Below are 20,167 nucleotides of genomic sequence, written 5' to 3'. Positions count from 1 at the left end.
TTCCACTGTCAATAAAAGCCTTTGCAATCCACCTGTATCTCTCTGTCCACCTAACACTGGCAACCACTGATCTTTATACTGTCTCTTGGTTGTGCCTTTTCCAGAATGTCATATCAATGGTATCATACAGTGCAGAGCCTCTTCAGATTGGCTTTTGTCACTTAGTAATATGTATTTATGTGCCCTCCATATCTTTTTGTGGCTTGGAAGCATGTCGTCTTTTAGCACTGAATAATATTCCATTGCCCAGATGTACCACAGTTGATTTATTCATTCACCTATTGAAAGACATCTTTTTTGCTTCAGATTTTAGCAGTTAAGAGTAAAGCTGCTATAAATATCTGTGTGCACATTTTTGGGTAGAAATGTCTCAGCTTCTTTGGGTAAATACCAAGGAACATGATCACTGGATGGCAAGAGTGCGTTTAATTTTGTTAAACACCACCAAATTGTCTTCCAAAGTGGTTATGCCATTTTGCATTCCCATTAGCAATGAATGAACTTCCCATTGTTCCACATCCTTGTCATCATCTGGTGTAACCAGTCTTGTGGATTTTGACCCTTCTGGTAGGTGTGTAGTGGCATATCATTATTTGAATTTGCATTTCCCTGATGACATATGTTGTGTAGCTTCTTTTCATGTGCTTATTTTGCCATCTGTAAATATTTAATAAAGTGTCTGTTGTGGTCTTCAGGATAAGACATAACCAAAACCTACCCAAAACATTCCTTGCTTTGAAGTCTTTGAAGTCCCTTCCATCTTCTGTATCATTGCTGTCTTTCACATGCATACACGTAACTACACATGCGTACATAGAAATATGTGCACAACTATACACGCATACAATATCCAGCTACACACATATGCACAACTACACACACACACACACACACACACACACACACACACACTAGGAGTAATGACTTCCAAAGTGCTTTTATGCTGAACCATAAACCAGACATTACTACATTTGTAGTTTTATTATATTTTCCTGTGGAAATATATATTTAGAGCGAAAAAGATTATCACAATGGCATGTTTTTATAAAGTAGACTTTTATAGGCTATTCAAAGGAGTTAGTAGATTATTCCATAGGTGTAGTTACTACTAGAGCCTAGTAATCAGATTTGTTTTAAAAAATAGCAAACTGAACCATGGAAACATAAAATAGGACCATACTTTTCCTGCTGAAAGGGACTTTCTAGAATTCTACAGCTACTTCCTTTGGCCAGAGTCAACCATGTCATTCAGATGCCAATGATAGTGTGGAAATTGGTAATCAATCAGTAGATATTTGGATTTGCATTCAAATCCAAGTCTTTGGCATCAGAGCTGTGGCTTTGGCAAGCCAGTTGCTCACCTAGGGGGTCCTTTTCCATTTGTTCACTAGCTTGTTTCTGTGGTACTGGAGACGGAGACAGTGCTCTGCAATACTACTGGGCCACAGCCACAGCTCCCCATGGTTGTCCTTTTTAAGTGGCTACAGCAGCATCAACATCCTAGGGTCATTTTGAAGGTGAAGTGCTCTAAGTTATGTGTATTCGCTGGGTGCACTGTGAAGTATTGGGTACAGTTTCTAGTGGGACTACAGGTGGCAGCAAGGACTGTGCCTCTCTTTCGTCCTACTGGATGACATTCTGTCATGCTTTTCAAGGAATGTACTTTACCTTCTCATATCTTCAGTGCTTTCTGTCAATTTTGCTTTGTGCAGGTTCTGAAGTGTGAAGTGGAATTGATGGCCAAGATGGCTAAGACCATCGACAGCTTCACCCAGAATCAGACAAGGCTGGTGGTTATCATTGATGGACTCGATGCCTGTGAGCAGGACAAAGTGCTTCAGATGCTGGACACAGTATGTTTCAAGTGCCTTGAAGCTTGTCATTGTCGTCTATAGCCTGGCAGTGGGGGGATAACATGACTTCATGAAAATGTGCTTGTTATGGGAGTAGTACCATTTTTCTCTCCTGATTTTTCCTCTGAAAACAACCATTCCTTTTTTAAAAAATATTTTTTTAGTTGTAGTTGGACACAATACCTTTATTTTTATTTGTTTGTATTTTTATGTGGTGCTGAGGATTGAACCCAGGGCCTTGCACATGCTAGGTGAACGCTCTTCCGCTGAGCCACAGCCTCAGCCCCTGGAAACAACCATTCTTTATGCAGAGACATAGCAAGAGTAAATGTTTATTGTGAAGTCATTTACATAATTTTTACATAAAGGCAGTTTGAGGAAAACCACAAATGTATCTCTTAAGTCTAGAGTGTGAACCAACCTTTGCTTTGCAAATAGTTATGAATAGATTCTGATATAATGTAAGGAATCTACAGAATGTGCAGGGTTTTTTTTGTTGTTGTTGTTAAAGAGAGGCACTTTGCTGACTTTCTGTAAGGTATCTTTTTAAAATATTTTTATTTCTTAGGTATAGGTGGATACAGTATCTTTATTTATTTATTTTTTAAATTTTTATGTGGTGCTGAGGATTGAACCCAGTGCCTCATGCATGCTAGGCGAATGCTCTGCCACTGAGCCCCAGCCCCAGCCCTGGAAGGTGTCTTATAAAGAGCAGCAGTGTATGAGCAAGGGCTGGTGTGCCTGCACCTCACATGTTCACGGTTATTTCTCACCTGTGTTGATCTTACCTCCTGTGTAGACTGCAGTGCTTCAATGGAGAACTGTGTTGCTTTCTTTTCAGGTTTTGTTGCTGTTAGATGTGACAAACCCAGATCAAGCCATCAGTAAAATTTGTTTTCATGTTGAATACATTGTGACAAAAAAATGAATTCTGTTTTATAGTTATCAGAGGAAAGCACTGATATCGAGAAGCTATTTTATTACTTGGGGTAACTTAAACTCTCTGACACATTGTACGTTTCTTTTGCTTCAGGTCCGAGTTCTGTTTTCAAAAGGCCCTTTTATTGCCATTTTTGCAAGTGACCCACATATTATCATAAAGGCTATCAACCAGAACCTCAGTAGTGTGCTTCGCGACTCAAATATAAACGGGCACGACTATATGCGCAACATAGTTCACTTACCTGTTTTCCTTAATAGTCGTGGACTCAGCAATGCAAGGAAATTTCTTGTAACTTCAACAGCAAATGGTGACATTTCATGCTCAGATACTACAGGTAAAGATCAAGCTCCTAAAGTGTTTAAAAGAGTTTTGTAGTTCGTTTTTTTTTTTTTTTTACCTTGAAAAATATTATTAGTATTTTATACCTTTGTAATACATAGAGAGCAAATGGTACTCTCTTGGTACATTCTTTCAGGGATTCAGGAAGATGCTGACAGGAGAGTTTCACAAAACAGCCTTGGGGAGATGACAAAACTTGGTAGCAGGACAGCTCTCAATAGACGGGTAAGATGCCATTTGCTTTACTAGATTTACTTAATTAATTAAATAGTCTCACAGCACTCAGGATGGAAGCAGGTCTTTGCACATGCCAGGCAAGCACTTCAACACTGAGTGCACCCCCAGTCCAGTTTGTTATCAGCGCTGTGTGTATTGCTGTTGTTCAGATGAGATTAAAGATGCCGCCTCAACCGTCTGTGGTATTACCTAAAACTCTTCAGCCAAACACTAGATGTGATTGCTGGTTTTCTTTCCCTTGCAGTGTCTTGGGGAGTGTCTGCATCTGCATCCCTGGCAGCCCTAAATGGGAGGAGCCCTTCTTCTCTCCCAGCACAGTCTCAGCCCAAGTGCTGACCCAGATCCTAAGCCAGTTGAATAGAAAGCTCAGAGTGAGATTTTAAAGTACACCTAATGACTTCCCCTGGTTGAGATGTTCCTATTGCCACTGTAACTGTAGGGGAGAAAGGTTTGTAGTGAGACAAAGCTCCTGGCTTTGTCTTCTAACCTTCCTTCCTCTTTCCTGAGATTTGCAGGAAGTACTTGCTCCTTTGTGGTACCCGTAGCGATTCTGTGCCCTTTCCTTCTACCTTGTGTTTCTCTTCTGACACTTTGGTTGTCCCTGTCTGCCTCCATCTTGTTTATGTGGAACAGGAGTGTGTTCCATGTCTGTCTACATATGATAAGGCAGGAAGATGTCTACCTGCAGGAATTGTGCCACTTAGGGCCAGCTAACTTGATCTAGCACCTTGTCTTTTTTCTGGTTTGCTACTATTAAATTTAGATAATTGAATTTTTTTTTTTTTTTAATGTGTCCGGTAATATTTTGACCATTTGATTTTATGTCTGTACCCTTCCTGGTTGTGGATGGGAGTTAATATGACAAATGACATTTGATAGCACTAAATTCAGAGGGGTCTACGATAATCTTTTGAATGTCTCCCCTGGGAGTTGGAATCTTGGTCACCTGGTGGTTGTATCCACTGTTCTCTTACACCAGGACTTAGGTGAGGGACCATGCTGTGTGAGATGGAATTCCTTAGTGCCCCCCCCCCCCCAGAGTGCCTTTCATTCTTATGGAGCTCTGTGAGGAGAGTTAAAGTGCCAGTGTCTGGGAGTCCTTGGAAACGGGCATAATTCCTTTATTTTTCTAGGCTTCCTGTAATACTGAGCCTCCACAGAGTTTGAATATAATTCTCTTTACTGGATTCTGTTTGCTAATTATCTTAAAGGCATTGAGCTTTCTCTGACTGTACAACTGTAAACCACAGTACATGTGAAGCTAAACCGTAGCATAGGATGCAGTTGTCAGTAATGCGACTCCTATCCGTGACGTTTCTCCTCAGGGGGTGGTAATAATAATGCTTAATTAGCATATCATCCTCCTCTTTGACTAAAGTAGTGCATTTTGCTGTTGCTGTAAACATATATTAACTTCTTAAAAAGCCCTGTATTCTCAGACTGGAAGTGTGGGCACAGTCTTACTGATGATATTCTGTTTCAGGACACTTACCGAAGAAGGCAGATGCAGAGGACCATCACTCGGCAGATGTCCTTTGATCTCACAAAATTGCTGGTTACTGAAGACTGGTTCAGTGATATCAGTCCCCAGACCATGAGAAGATTACTTAATATCGTATCTGTGACAGGTGAATTTTGTTTCTTACTGTCTCTGACAGATAGTAAGCTTTAAAATAAACAAAGTGGTTTCATTTGAGAAGCAAAGGCATGTGTTAGATTTATATTTTTACATTGCTGAATAACAGCTTTGTATCAAATGGATCTGATAAGTCAGTGTTAGTTGAGATGAAAATCGGCCATTAGTTTTACACTGTTATTATTTTTCTTTTGTAAAAAAATTTGTTCTAATTTTAGTTATACATGACAGTAGAATGCACTTTGATATATCATATGTAGATGGAGTATAACTTCTCATTCTTCTGTTTGTACATGATGTGGAATCCCACCGGTCTTATATGTGTACATAGGGTAATAATGACTGATCATTCTACTATTCTTCCTACCCCCATATCTCCTCTCCTACCTTCACTCCCCTGTACCTAAAGTAATTCTGTTCTGCCCCCCACCCTACTCATTGTGAATTAGCATCCACCTATCAGAGAAAACACTGGCCTTTGGTTTTTTGAGATTGGCTTATTTTGCTTAGCATGATATTCTCTAGCTCCATCCATTTACAGGCAAATGACAAGATTCATTCTTTTTTAAGGCTGATTAATATTCCATCACATATATACACCACATTTTCATTATCCATTCATTTGTTGAAGGGCATTTAGGTTGGTTCCATAGTTTAGCCATTGTGAGTTGAGCTGCTATAAACATTGATGTGGCTACATCACTGAAGTATGCTGATTTTAAGTCCTTTGGGTAGAAATGAAGCATAGGATAGCTGGGTCAAATGGTGGTTCATTCCAAGCTTTCTGAGGAATCTCCATACTTCTTTCCATAATGATTGCACCAATTTGCATTCACACCAGCAATGTATGAATATACCTTTTCCCCCACATGTTCACCAACATTTATTGTTGTTTGTATTCTTGATAATTGCCATTCTGACTGGTGTGAGATGAAATCTTAGATGGTTTTAAAAATTGTTTATTTTGTCTCTGGTTTAATTTTTCCCTGTGTATAAAGATAATTTTATGCTGATTTATGTAATTGATTATACTTATAATTTAAAATGTTGAAATTTAGATTTTATATACTGTTATGCTATTTTCATATAATATTTGAATAAAAGGTATTGACAACAAAATTGAGGATTATTGCCCTATGACTAAATTCTTTGCATAGAATTCTGCTCTCCATTTTGTTAAGACTTAATTACTAATCAGTATTTGGTCAGTCATATAAATATTTGTAATTCAGTTTGTAAAGTGTATCTCTTACTTTGCATGGTATTAACTGGTAGTATTGACTCTGATAGTTAAACTGCATTATATTTTATACTAAGGTTGAGGTTCATAATGTGAACTGTGTTACAAGTGAAGCTTTGAGGGTTGGAAGTGTAGCTAAGCAGTAGAGCACTTGCTAGCATACCCACAGCCCTGCGTTCAATCCCCAGCACAGCAGAAATAAAAAGACAAGTGAGGTTGTATCTGATATATTATAATATTTTTGACCATTAAATCTTTTTAAATGAGGTCTCAACCTCACTAGGCCATGTTTAACAATGGGACTGTTCATTATGTTACCAAAAGCATTTTTGTACTCATTTAACAAATATGTAGTGATCTGCCTTAGGCCAGTATTGGTCTAGATGTTGCAGGGATAATGCAGTGAGCATGACAGAGTCCCTGCCCTGAGTGGAAAGACTGGAGGCTTCATGTCATGTCTCATAAGGATAGTGCCATGAACACATGGTGGTGAAATGGCGATTGCACCCCTACACACGTGGAATCCACAGATTGTTCTCCCTTTCCAAGAAGAGTTCTCCCTCCCTTCCCTTGCCTCTAGTTCTTGTCCCATTTCTCAGCAGAATTCTTTGAAAGAGTTGACTGTCCCTGGTCTCATACTATTCATCCTCTAAGCAGGCTCCAATACTATTTGCTTTTAGAACTTGAGCACAATTGCATTTTCAAGGTGGCTTCCATATGACAAGTCCAGGGGCCAGGTCTCAGTCCTCGTTATTTGCCGCCTTCTGGCTTCCAGAGAGCTGCATGTACCATATTTCCCTCTTGCACACTGTAGTTATCTGCCTCTCTCCTTACCTTTACATTGGACACCCTTGGCCTTAGTTAGCTCTCGGAGCTTTCTCTTCTGCCTAGAACAGCTCCTTTAGTGATCCTGTCTCATCTTGAATACCTTAGACTGTATGCCTTAGACTCTTAAATCTGTATCTTTCACCCTGTAGCTCTCCAGTTGCTCATTTGATGTCTGACACTTCATATGTCCAAAATTGAGCTTTTTATTCTTTGCCCCCAAATTAATCCAGTCTTTCCCATTTGTTAATCCAACTTTTTTTTTTAATGATCCTACTATTCCTTGTTTTTCTAGTGTTTTGAACATGAAGAAGTGATGTATTTTATCAAATGCTTTTTCAGCATCTGTTTATTTATTTATTTGTATTAATCCAACTTTTTCCCTACGCCCTTGAGGGAAAAATAAAACCTTATTGTCTACCTCCAGTTTATTAAAAAATTTCCCCCTGGGGTACTGGGGCTTGAACCAGGGCCTAGGTAAGCACTCCCCCTCTGAGCTACGTCCCAGTCCTCTGTTGGTTAGTTTTTTACTGTTGGTCTGATTCAGAGTCTGACCGCGTTTCATTGTCGCAGTCTGCCCTTACCTGATGTACTGTTGTGTCTCACCGCTGTTGATTTAATGGTTGCACCAGTCTTCTAACTGGTCCCTGCTCTTATCTTTTTCTTTCTACTGTCTAGAGATGTGGCAGTCACAGTAATTCTTATAAATTGAAACTGTCATGTTATTTCTCTGCTTAAAACTCTGTTATGTGTCCCCATTTTCCTAAAAGTGAACTTCCGAGTCCTTACAGTTTCTTAGAAGGCCCTTTAGGATCTGTCTTTCTCTCTCCCCTCCAACCTCTTCTCCTCCTCTCCCTCCCTTTATCTCTTGCTGGCTTCCTTTGTTGTTCTGGAAAATGCCAGGAATGTTCCCACTTAAGGGCTTCCCACTTTTGTTTTGAAGAAATGAAAATTGTATTGATTATTCTTTAGATCTATGCATACTGGGTTTTCTTCCTTCTTTTAAAATTTTGGTTTAATTGTCTGCTTTTCAGTGAGCTCTTCCTGCACTGTCTTACACAGAATGACCTCCCCTCATCGACCTGCCTTGCTTTGTCCCTTTCCTGCTTGATTTCACTCTGTCTTTCAGTACATTCTATCGTTTACCTTTTTTTGGCCCATCTCTCCTCAGAAGAATGTAAAACACATGGCAAGGATTTTTGCTTCTCTTGTTTATTGCTGTTTCCTTAATACCCACAATATCTGGGACACACTGTTGTGAATGAATGAAAGAGACCTGAATGAAGTGAGAACTAAGTTTTTACATATTTCTTAAGAAAAGCTTCCTAAGCAGAAGGAGGAACAAGTATAAAGGCCCTGAGGTAGGGCTCCAGGAATAGCTGGAGGTCACAGTGGTTGGAGTTTGGAGAGTAAAAGAGGAAAGGGGTAGAAGTGGTGTGAGAGAGACAACCAGTGGCCTAAAATCTGTAGGAAGAACTTCGGATTATGTTTATATGTTAGACATTTGGGGACACTCTAAAGAGGCTGAAATTATCAATATCATTTAACAATTGATACAGAGATTTGCATTTTAAAAATACTGATGTTTATATATTTCAGAGTAGAAACAAAACCACATCTTAAATCTAAGAACTTCTCTAATATTAGTCTTTTTTAAAAAATATTTTTTAGTTGTGGCTGACACAATACCTTTATTTACTTATTTATTTTTTATATGGTGCTGAGGATCGAACCCAGGGCCTCGCACGTGCTAGGCGAGCACTCCAACGCTGAGCCACAACCCCAGCCCCATCTAATATTAGTCTTTAATGGGAAACTTTTTATACTATCACACCAGAAATATTTTTATTCTATGTTTCATCAGCTCTAACCCTGCCTGAAAATTAAAGATTTCTTGGTAAAATTTCCATTTCATAAAAGCATCGAATGCCATTTGTTTAATTGCTTAAAATTAAAATTATTATAGTAACTCTTGAACTTACAGACTGAAATCTTTGTATTTTAATGGAATTTTTTATTGTTTCCATGATGAATTTTACATGTAATTGGGGAAAATTAATTGGAAGTGTATAAGGAAATATATTTTATTGGGAAGGGCAGGACAAGGTACAGGTCTTGGGTTTGAGCCTGGGATTTGTTCCTTAGCCTCTTGAAGATGCCATTCCCATTTATGTAAAAACACATGCTGTCTGTCAGCACTGTGCAAATGGTTGTCACTCTTAGAAAAGACCTGTGACAGACAGGCTCATATCAGAAAAGAATTTGGGGTTTCAGTAGATAAGTTTTGGTAAGTATTTACTTGAGTGTTTTCCTGTTTAAAAAGCATGTTTTATTTTGTGCAACGTGCTTTATTTTATGGATAAAGTTGGAGAATTAAATTAAAAATAATCTTAAAAACCTTCACTGAACAGAATTTTCTCTTGCTGTAATCTTATTTCTTAACTAATTCAGGGTAGGTATATTCTTAAGGAAGAAGGCTTTTTTTTTCCACTTACACTTTTCCAGTTGTGTGTGTGATCAGTTAGTTCCTTCACAGCTCAGCCCAGGCGGGTCCCTGGGCTTCTCCTCCACCCTTCCTCAGTGGGCTCACTGCTCCTCTCTCCGAGCTTCCTTCGGGAGGTTCCCCTGGGGCGGCCTTCCCCCAGCTGCTGCTTCTGGATTGTGCTGATTGGGTCTTCCAGTGTGTGTGCGTCCCATGGTTTTATAACTGATTTTCTCTCCTTCTCTTACTCAATCTAGTCTTGAGTTCTTTTAGAATGTAGACATAATGATGTCTCTGTCATCAGTCACTAACATGCTCAATGAGTGAATTTTAAAACTCAAATGAAGCAACTGGTTATTTTGAGGATCAAATCCAGCCATTAGGGGATGAAGTTTCACCCTACATTTCTGTAACTTACCAGTGCAATTAACTTCTAATGTTTTTCAAAGATTTTTCAGTTCAGAAGTTTTAGTCTAAGTATATTAACAGTGTTGCAGGTGTATTTTAACTTTCTGCTTTTCATTGCCTGTTTTTTTTTTTTGTAAACATTTAGTTCTATGAGTACTTTTCTATTGAGAGTAGATCTCCACATCTTTTGTTATGATTTTTGATTAATTCATTTCATACTTTTTTTTTGTTTGATTTATTGTCTGTTCCACTGAGAATAGGCTTCATGTAGTTTGGGAGCAAATCTATTTTGTTAAGCATTTTATCCCCAGCATTAGTTTATCACCGATTATGAAATTCTTAAGTTTTCATAGCTCTCAAATGCTTATGACCATAGCTCATAAGCTATAGAACGTAATGACCCTGTTGCTGTTCTGGCAGACCAAACCTCACCTTCCAGGGAAAAAGAGTTCAGGAATGAAAACGTAGTTTGCATGTAGAAGCAAATTTGCTGAAGGAATGAGGGACTGGAGATATGGGAAGAATTGGGTTGGGGTTTATATATCTATATCTATTAGCAGCAAGAAGAGGGATGCTTCATATTTGAACTGAAGCAAATAGCTATCTTAGTCCAGACAAACTAAATTGATGATAATGGAAATAAAACTAACAGTATCTTAAAAGAAAAAAGCAAAAATACCAGCAATTCAGGATCCTTACCAAATGACAGTGAAGCTCACAGTGCAATGAAATGAAGCACTGGTGTGAAAGTCTAAGGATCGCAGCCACCCGTGGTGGAACAAGAGTCCTCGGAAAACTCCAGCAGCAGGCAGGCTTGTTCTGTTAGATACGTAGACAGCTCAGTTGTTAGGTCATTTACATAGGCTGCCCTTAGTACATAAAAATGGAAGTGTACGGGGTTGCACATCCAGCCATGGTAAAACAGTGGGCTAGCGTTTTTGGATCCGTAGGATCTTAGCTGATGGTACTTTAAAGGATGGGATTGCCGTGGGTGAATTGATGCTCCACTGTATGTTTGTAGGAAGCATTGAGATTATGTGATACACAGCTTGAAAGATTTTTGCCAGCATGTATGTGGTCAAAGAAGTGTATTTCACTAATATCAAACTAAACAAAAAATAATTTTGAATTAAATAAAATAATGCTTAAGTCTTTGTCTTTAAAATCTGAATTTTAGTGTATAAATACTAGTTATGAATTTGTAATATAACCATATGGCAAATTTTAAAACTTTAAGTTATTTGTGAATAACTAAGTGTTTTATTTGACATAATATTGCACATATATTAATATTTAAATGTTTCTGTGTTCTTCAAAGGGCGATTACTGAGAGCCAATCAGATTAGTTTCAATTGGGACAGGCTTGCTAGCTGGATCAACCTTACTGAGCAGTGGCCATATCGGACTTCATGGCTAATATTGTATTTGGAAGAGACCGAGGGTGTTCCAGATCAAATGACATTAAAAACCATCTATGAAAGGTAATTTGTTTGACTTCTTTGTATTTAAGTTCATCTAAGGTTGAAATTTTAGAATAAAATTAACCATACATAAAGCAAAGAGAATACAAAATCATGTATAAAATGAATACTTCTGAATTCAACTACTTATTAATTCCATTATAATTTTGGAGTGGTATTAGCACAGGTATATTTTCTTTCATGTAAAATTTACATCTTTATTTGGACTTATTTTTCCTTTTCCGGGTATGTAAAGTTTTTAGAGTTACTGGTTTCTTATCAAATTCAAAAATAAAGTCAGTGCTTTTTATTACAAAAGCACTTCAATACCTTTAAAAACTTTAATTCCTATTCCTATTCTATAAAAACTCTCTCTTTAGAAAAAAAGATATTACAAAGGAACTATACAGTTTGATATAATTAGGTTAATCACAACTGTTTTGAAAATGTAAATGAAATATTAAATCTAACAAAATATTTAGCATATAGCTCATATATTAAAACTTTTAAGATTTCAAGTAATTTTTATTCCCTTAAAGTATTGTCAGCAAATGGTTTTCCTAATTTTCCAATCCCTATTGTTATGCACATCTTATTAAATGTTTTCTAGGTAAATAACTGGTTTTAGAATTTTAGAAGTTTGTTATTATATTTATCTAAAGATTTTGAGCTGTTCTAAGTTTTGCTATATAATTTATGTAGTTTGATCAGTAGATTAAACCCAGAGTACCAGATTTAGCAGGTGTTCCAGTAGCAGCAGGTAGAGTAGTACATGATTCCCTTAGGCTTGTGAAGGTGGCACCAAATTGTTTCTGGTCTTTGATCTTTTGGAAATCATAGTATTATGAGACACATGAGTCTGTTTTTCCTTTGGTTTTGCGGTAATTACTAACTTTATTTCTTGAAAAAATTGGTCTATCAGAACACAGAAGCTGTGAAATTATGAATGCTTGCTAGATAAGCACAGTTATTAAATAGTTAAAAATTTTTAAAAAGTATTACTGCTTAATAATAATTAATACCAATATCATGGGACTTATTTTTCTCATGCTCTCATAAAGCCCTATTTAACATGAACAACAGTCCTTTGAGAACTTTCATTTATCCTTGAGAAATTTGTGTTATCATTTGTGTATAAATAAGAATATGTCAGAGAAAAGGATAAATCTTCCTTAGAACTGTACTGAATTTGAAGTTAGGGAAAAAAAGCTTTATCCAAACTGGAAGGATGACTTCGGAAGGCATAGCAGAAGTAATTTGAGAATTGACATAGTTCTTAGACTAATGCTTTAATCTAGCAATGCATTTCTAGTTTTTAAGAAATCTGAATACTTACAGGGAGCTAATTCTCTCACAGGACTATTTAAGTAGGGCAGGTTGTTTAGCATCGCCAGCCTTTTTTCCCGAGCACCGGAAGCTCTGCCTGGTGCCTTATATATTTCTGTCTCTTTATAAAGTTCAGAGAGGTGGTTAGAATGGGTCCATGATGTCGTTATGCTGGGCATCACATTAAAGTGAATTCACACTGTGATGGCACCTATCACAGAGCCCAGCAGCCTGATTTAGTGAACAGAGCAATGACTCAGAAGTCTAGGTCCCTTCGCTCCAGTCCTTACTCTGCTAATAATCACCAGAGTAATACTGGACAGGGTGTTCATATGTGTGTGCCTCAGTTTACATATTTCATAATCTAAAACATTATCATTTTTATTTTTATTCTTTTTAGTTATATATGACAGTATAATCTATTTTGATATATTTATACAAGCATGGAATATAACTTATTCTAATTAGGATCCCAGTCTGGTGGATGTACACAATGTTGAGATTCACTGTGGTATAGTCATATATGTACAAAGGCAAGTTATGTCAGATTCATCCCACTGTCTTTTCTGTTCCTATCCCCGCCTCCCCCCGCCTCCCTTCTCTTCATTCCCCTTTATCTAATCCACTGAATTTATATTCTCTCCCTCCCCCTGATGTGGGTTAGCAGAGAGAACATTCAACCTTTGGTTTGGGGGGATTAAGCCATTATCTTAATGGTAGGCTCCAAAAGTTACAAAATGCTTGAGTTTTGAGGAACCTGAATTCTGATTAAAAGAAAACACATTTGAAGCAACTGGAGGACAGCTAAAATAAGACGGCTTATGCAATTAGCAGTTAAATTTAATTGGTATCAGATTGAATCTTAGTCTAAAACTTCATAGTCTAAAACCACTGTTCTTTGCCAATAGAAAATTGCCTGACCTTTTAAAAATTTTCATCCTAATTTCCAGCATTTTGAGCCTTGTAGAAAATTTTCAAAAATTTGTTTTTAAATTAATTGAAATGTATTTTATAGTAAAGAATAATTAACATATAGTTTGAAGGTAATAGTAATTATTGTACCCTGCTTATAAAAAATAGAATATTTGTGAAATAACTATTTTGGGGGGTGTGGGCATTTTTCATCATATAACAAAAATACCTCAGAGTGAATTTTTTGTAAGGGATTTTTTTGTTGTTGTTCAAGTCAATATAGAATATCGTGTGTTGGAGGCATAATGAATCGTGAGGTCAACTTTGTTTTGTGATGAAACCAGTAAGAGACTGGTTTTTTACCTCAGCCCTTGCAGCTCATAGTCCTTGAGTCAGTTGGATTCAAGGTGACTTTTTTCTTTTTGGAGAAATAAGTCTGTCTTATATGCTAACAAATACTTACGAAGAATATTTGTAGCCAGGCCAAGAAAAAGTGTAGAAAGTAATCTTTGAGGATTCATGAGGAGTTGACTTAAGATAATTAAATATAATGAGATGATTTGGAATGAAAAACTATAGGAAGATAGTTTTATCAGCATATTGAAAGACCATATATTGGAGGATGTTACAGTAATTTAGATAACTGTTTCTAGTTAGCTGTGGTTGAGTTCTTTGATGCTTGTCATTTGAATAATAAAAAGTTTTATTTACAGCCATAAAAAGCAGCAGTATATAATTGATATTCATTTATTTTATTAAAGAAATCTGATTTGGTAAAAACAATCAGAAAATAGTATTTTTAACGTTAGTAGTAAAATTTACTTTTTTAATCCATAAAAAGCCTCATTTATTTTTATAGCAATTTGATGACACATCTGCTTGCTTTATTCATCTGAGAAAGAAAATGTTGGTTCTTGGTGTTTGGTAAAATTGCTTTGTTAAATTATTTTCTAAATTGTTCAACTTTTAACAAATGACATTTGATACTAACACTGGAAAGCAATTTCAGCTAATTAAGTAGATCCCTCTATAAACCATTGGAACATTAAGATGACATACTGTTCATTCAAGATTATTTTAATTGGTACAATTATTGTAATTTTCTTGCAATTATGTGTTGAGTTAAAAGCTTTTGTCTAGATCATTTGAGAGGGTTTTTTTTTTTTTTGTTAACATACATTTAGTAAGAAGAATGAGAGTAAAATAAAAACTAGATAGATTTTCTGTTGACTTTATTGCAGCACTTTAGATGACTGTTAAAATATTTTAGGATAAAAGTTTATTTCTTGCATTTTAAGCAACGATAAAGGTTTTTAAAAGATCAATTTAAGTATAGTTTTTGTGAAGATAATGTTTTAAATTTTTATTTTGGCTCTGCTTAATCTGTCTTTTTTTTACTCAGGATGATATGGTCAGAATCATTTTGTGTAAAAGATAACATATTTCATTTTTTACTCGTTTAATTAAAAAAAAAAAAACAATTGGACAAGTTTTGAGGCAGCTTGAGAATGGTAGCCATTTTCCATTTCATTAAAATAGCTATTTGCTGAATGGATACTGTGGATGTCTAAGTTTTGGCCTTTAGACCTATTTAATATTTTAAAATTATTCCATCATGTCTTATGAATGAATGTCATGTCTTAGGATGTTTCCGTCTGGTGTTCACACAAAGCTTTCAAAAGCTTAATTTGATTGTTTCCAGTCATCTCATACCTCTTTTTGCTCTTTCTTTCTTTTTTTTTCATTTTTACTCTTCATCATTTGGAGTGGATTTCGCACAGGCTTGTTTCCTTTTCATATGGACTTAAACTTTAAATTTGAATGGCGTGAAAAATTAGACCTTAGTTAGTTTGTGAAATTTTGTCTCACCTGTCTTGTAGTACAAAGAACATCGTTTTGCCAGGCACAGGGGCACATGCCTATAATCCTAGCAACTTGGGAGCTGAAGAAGGAGGATCACAAGTTCAAGGCCAGTGTGGGCAACTTAGTGAGAACCCTAAGCAATTTAGTAGGACTCTGTTCCAAAAATAAAAAATAAAAAAAAGACTGCAGTGAGTCTCAGTAGTAAAGTATCTCTGGGGTCATGGGCCACTTCTGGAAGATCACTATAAGGACTTTGGTTTTTGCTCTGAGAGAAATGAAGTTTCATTGCAGGGTTAAGAAAAAATGGTGTCAGGACTGGGGTTGTGGCTCAGCGGTAGAGCGCTCGCCTTGCACGTGCAAGGTCCTGGGTTCGATCCTCAGCACCACATAAAAATAAATGAATAAATAAAATAAAGTTATTTAAAAAACCCACATTAAAATAAGAAAGAAAAAATGGTGTCCATTTCCCTGATGCTGTAATGTTTACTATTTGGTTGTCCAGACTTGTCCTAGGAAACTCTGTTGATTAAGAGAAGCATATTTTATGAATGTCTTGCTGGGAAGGGATAGGAGTAAATCTTGGTGGGAAAATTAAGATAAGTGAGAGGTACAGAAAATGGTCTGCCAACTACTTAGCTCATAATAAAGATGAAATGAGTGGGAGGAAATGGCATGGGTGGCACTCCATGACTATGTCAGAGCTGGGTAGTAACCTCAGTGCACTGAAAGAAAATCCTGTAGTTATTTTGTACATCTGTCAGAATTTATAGGCCCAATTTCCCTGTGTATCTCTCCTGTCGAAATAGTTTCTGGTGTCTCAGGGTCACTTTATTCTTTATTTTCTAATAAAATGGTGGGTTTAGGGCCTACTTTTTGGATCATATTTTAAAGTTGCCTTCTTCCTTGTAGCCGGTTTCATGATCTGCCCTCCTAGTACTTAAACCCCTACTTGAGAGTGAAAGCTGATGTTTAGTATTATTGAGGACTTCTAGGTGTAGGAAGATATTATAGGCAGTAGAACAATTGATGAACTACTTTTAGAGTAACACTGAATTTAATGTGTGGCAGTGTAAAGTGGAAATGATGGAATTTGCATAACACACTGGGTTCTAAGAATAAAGGGGAATAAGTACTCAAAAATTGCCACGCATGACTCAGGTTTTTACTGGAGTTTCAAGCAACCTTAGCAAGGTTCACCAGTTCTTTTTTCTTTTCACTTATTCTTCACTTTTCCACACTCTCCTGTCTCTGGCCCATACTCCTCTCCATCCCACCTCATTATTCTGGTCTCATCTTAATTGCCACTATCTCAGGAAGCCCAGATACCCCACATCTCTGAGATGTGTCCATTGTGTACTAAGATGCTTGCCATAGGTACTCTCTTACAAATATTTGCATTGCTCTTTTTGCACTGTAGCTTTTTAAATACATTTTTGCTGAAATTTTTACAGTGACTTGGTATAGAGAAGACAGTAGTGAGTATTCATGAAAGAATGAAGAAATCTGATGCTGACATTTGGATTGAGGAAGAGAAGACTCACTTCATTTTGAAAAAGAACACTGTCAGTCTAGACTTGGTTCATTGGTTCTAAATGTGGATAAAATGTTTCTTATGTTGTCCCCCCAGTAGGTCCCAGGTACATAATAAGGTCGTGGGCCATATAAATTGAATGGTGATTGGGTACTTCACCTCACACTGAATGGCTTCTGCTTTTTTGTCAGGTGATGCTAAAATCACAGTCATTTTTTCTTGAGCATTTACCTGTAACTTTGAGTTCAGCTGCCTTTCTGAGGTTCTCATGTTTATAATCCCTTCATGAAGGTCATGGTAGAGTTGCTTTGTGTTGGCAGACTTAGATGGATCCTTCCCTCCTTCAATTTTTTTCTTATAGATTTTCAGTGTGATTTTAAAGGATAAAACATTTTGTGTTCATTCATTAAACATATACAGAGTTTGTTTTGTGCTGGGCACATTCTAGAAAAAGTACTAGCTGATATATTATTTGATCCCTCTGTATGTTCTGTGCATTGGATTAAGCACTTTAATATATTCTCCTTATCGCCTAGGAGGCGGAGCAGGAGGGAGACATAGCAGCCACTGTGTGGAGCTTCTCCAGGCCTGTTTTTCAGAGCCAGGAGCCAGCCTTTGTAGCCACATGGATAGTAGAAACACAAGATTAAACTGATTTTATTTCCAGATATATTTTATTCAATTCTCATTGATAAGCCCATAAATATTTATAATAGTTAATACATATCAGTAGGAAGGTACCTCAGGTAGAAATTTTTCTAAATAATTTAAGTTTGTCATTTCTATTGGAAAAAAAATGCGAGCTTCTTATCAACTTGTAGAAAATTCCAAATAAATGCCTAGTAACTGCAGTAGATTTTGTAAGGAAAGCTTTAAAAATATCATTTGTGGTAATTTAGTACTTTAACAGCTGGTACATCTGTTTATTTAATCCTTTGAACTATTTTTCTTTTTAGTAAGTGGCTATAATTTTTTTCCTAGGTATCTTTCTCAATAGCTTTTCTTTCACTTTCTATAGAAAAAATTGATTTTTAAAATATTTTCTGAACTTTTAACTCAATGTCATTTTTAGCATTTCATGCAAAATGTAAAACAAAGAATTTTAAATGTTCCAAAGTTGTGTGTTTCTAATTTCAACAAGAAAAACTCAAATATATTAACTAAAGCTTTTTAGAAACAAGTGACAAGGTCAGTTTTTCTAAAATAGGTTTTAATATGTTAAAAAATACATTTAATATATAAAATTAACTATTTTATTTATTATTGTATATATTTTTTATAATGCAAAATATTTTGTAAGTATATTTTTAGACACATCTAATTATCGAAGAATTCAAATTTACCACCCCAAATTAATATGCCTTCAGAGATCAGTTAACTTTTCTTTTTCTGAAGTTAATTTTTTCAGTGGAGGTTTGTGATTTCAGATTTTCAAATCAAAATATTTTAAACCATTTTAAAATACAAGAAAAACTAGAATAATATGCCACAAAAATCGATAGCCATTACAAGGCTAAAATAACATGAGGTGCTAATGCTAATGGAAGACCACCTGCAGAAGTGGCTTCTGTTAGCAATGTTCAGCAAGTCCACAAGATGGGAGTGTGGCACTGCAAACACCGTCAGCACGTTTGGCCATGAAATGTTTTTTTGTGATGCTTTTTGTTCCCCCTTTCCATAGCAGAAAAACAAGGGAAAATGATTTAATGAAAGGTTGAATTTTCATGTACTTCCTTCCCTCTCCTCTCTCTTTACTCACCTCCTTTCCCTACTTCTCTCCCTCCCAACATTAACCAGCACTGAGAATCATGACCATAGGCAAATGAATCTAATCATGTCGTATGGTTTTAAAGTTTGCTAATAGCTTTTTTTCCTAAAATTAATTAATTCCTCCCTTCCTCCCTCGGTTACCCTTAGTGGAAACCTATGCTGCGAAGGTGCTCTACAACTGAGCTATGCCCCAGCTCTCTCCTAGAAATCTTTTGAATTAATATTTGGGCAGAGGGTGGATTTGAAAAAAAGAGATTTTTAAAAACATCTTTTTATTAGTTTGTATTTAGATTTAAAAATATTAAATACTAATTTAAAAAAAATTTATTCTTTTTAGTTATACATGACAGTAGAATGTATTTTGACATATCATGCATACATGGAGTATAACTTCCTGTTCTTGTGGTTGTACATGATGTGGAGTTACACTGGTCATGAATTCATATATGAACATAGGAAAGTGATGTCTGATTCATTCTACTGTCTTTCCCATTCCTACCCCTCCCCCACCTATTGTGAGTCAGCATTCACACATCAGAGAGATCATTTAACCTTTGGTTTTTTGGGATTGGCTTATTTCCCTTAGCTTGATAGTCTCCAGTTCCATCCATTTACTGGCAAATGCCATATAAATACTAATATTTTAAGATACTTTGTGTAATTAAGGTTTTGCTTCAAATATTCATTAGTTGACTTTGCTTCAAATATTCATATTTGATTTCTCTTTGCTTGTTATTCAGGGTTTTATTACAAAACATTTGTTTCCATATATATGATTAAGTGATGGATATCTTATCACCTGGTCTCAACATGCAGTATTATTAGTGTTGCCTCAAACAGCTATAAAAATTTGATCTCATTTACTTACATCTGAGCATTTAAAAATTGATAGCATACCATAGACTCTGGATACCAGAATCAGGCTGTGTTTTTTAATGACAAATACTATTTTCATATTGAATCACTTGTGAATTATTTTGCTTCTTTTTACTTAAATCATCTCTTGCTCTAGATTTGAATTTTTGTTTTGTCATCTGAGTTGCTGTTATCTGATCACTTACATTTGTAACTGGGTAGGCATCTGCCGCAGTCTGGCTGGGCACAAATGCCGCAGTCTGGCTGGGCACACAATCACGAGCCACCACACAGCTTGTAGATTCAAACAGCAACTCTTTATTCCCGAACTCACACCAGCCGTCTACAATCACGTTCTGGGGAAATCCACGTTCTCTGCCCAAATCCACGTTCTCTGCCCAAATCCACCTCCACTGGGCTTCTATCTCCAAAATATACTGTCTGAATCCCGTGAGAACTCAAGGGGAACTCAGGCAGCAGGATACGC

The 20,167-nt window shown here is 36.4% G+C and overlaps 1 protein-coding gene across 6 annotated transcripts in view; it reads left to right on the top strand.

Moving 5' to 3' along the window:
• Window positions 1–20,167, top strand: part of Kidins220 (kinase D interacting substrate 220) — a 107,296-nt gene that overhangs the window by 45,440 nt on the left and 41,689 nt on the right. For all 6 annotated transcript variants that reach the window (XM_046441211.2, XM_046441208.2, XM_046441206.2 and 3 more), the window contains exons 18-22: window positions 1,713–1,853; window positions 2,887–3,130; window positions 3,272–3,360; window positions 4,856–5,000; window positions 11,282–11,444. In XM_046441211.2, the coding sequence (XP_046297167.1) occupies window positions 1,713–1,853; window positions 2,887–3,130; window positions 3,272–3,360; window positions 4,856–5,000; window positions 11,282–11,444 (782 nt within the window). The remainder of the gene's footprint in view (window positions 1–1,712; window positions 1,854–2,886; window positions 3,131–3,271; window positions 3,361–4,855; window positions 5,001–11,281; window positions 11,445–20,167) is intronic.

This window comes from Marmota monax, unplaced genomic scaffold (assembly GCF_021218885.2).
Source record: "Marmota monax isolate L192 unplaced genomic scaffold, Marmota_monax_Labrador192_F-V1.1 WCK01_AAM20220418_F8-fsc00010, whole genome shotgun sequence".
Classification (NCBI taxonomy): Eukaryota; Metazoa; Chordata; class Mammalia; order Rodentia; family Sciuridae; genus Marmota; species Marmota monax.
The sequence above is the reverse complement of the archived record's forward strand: the minus strand, read 5'-3'. Positions and strand labels throughout refer to the sequence as shown.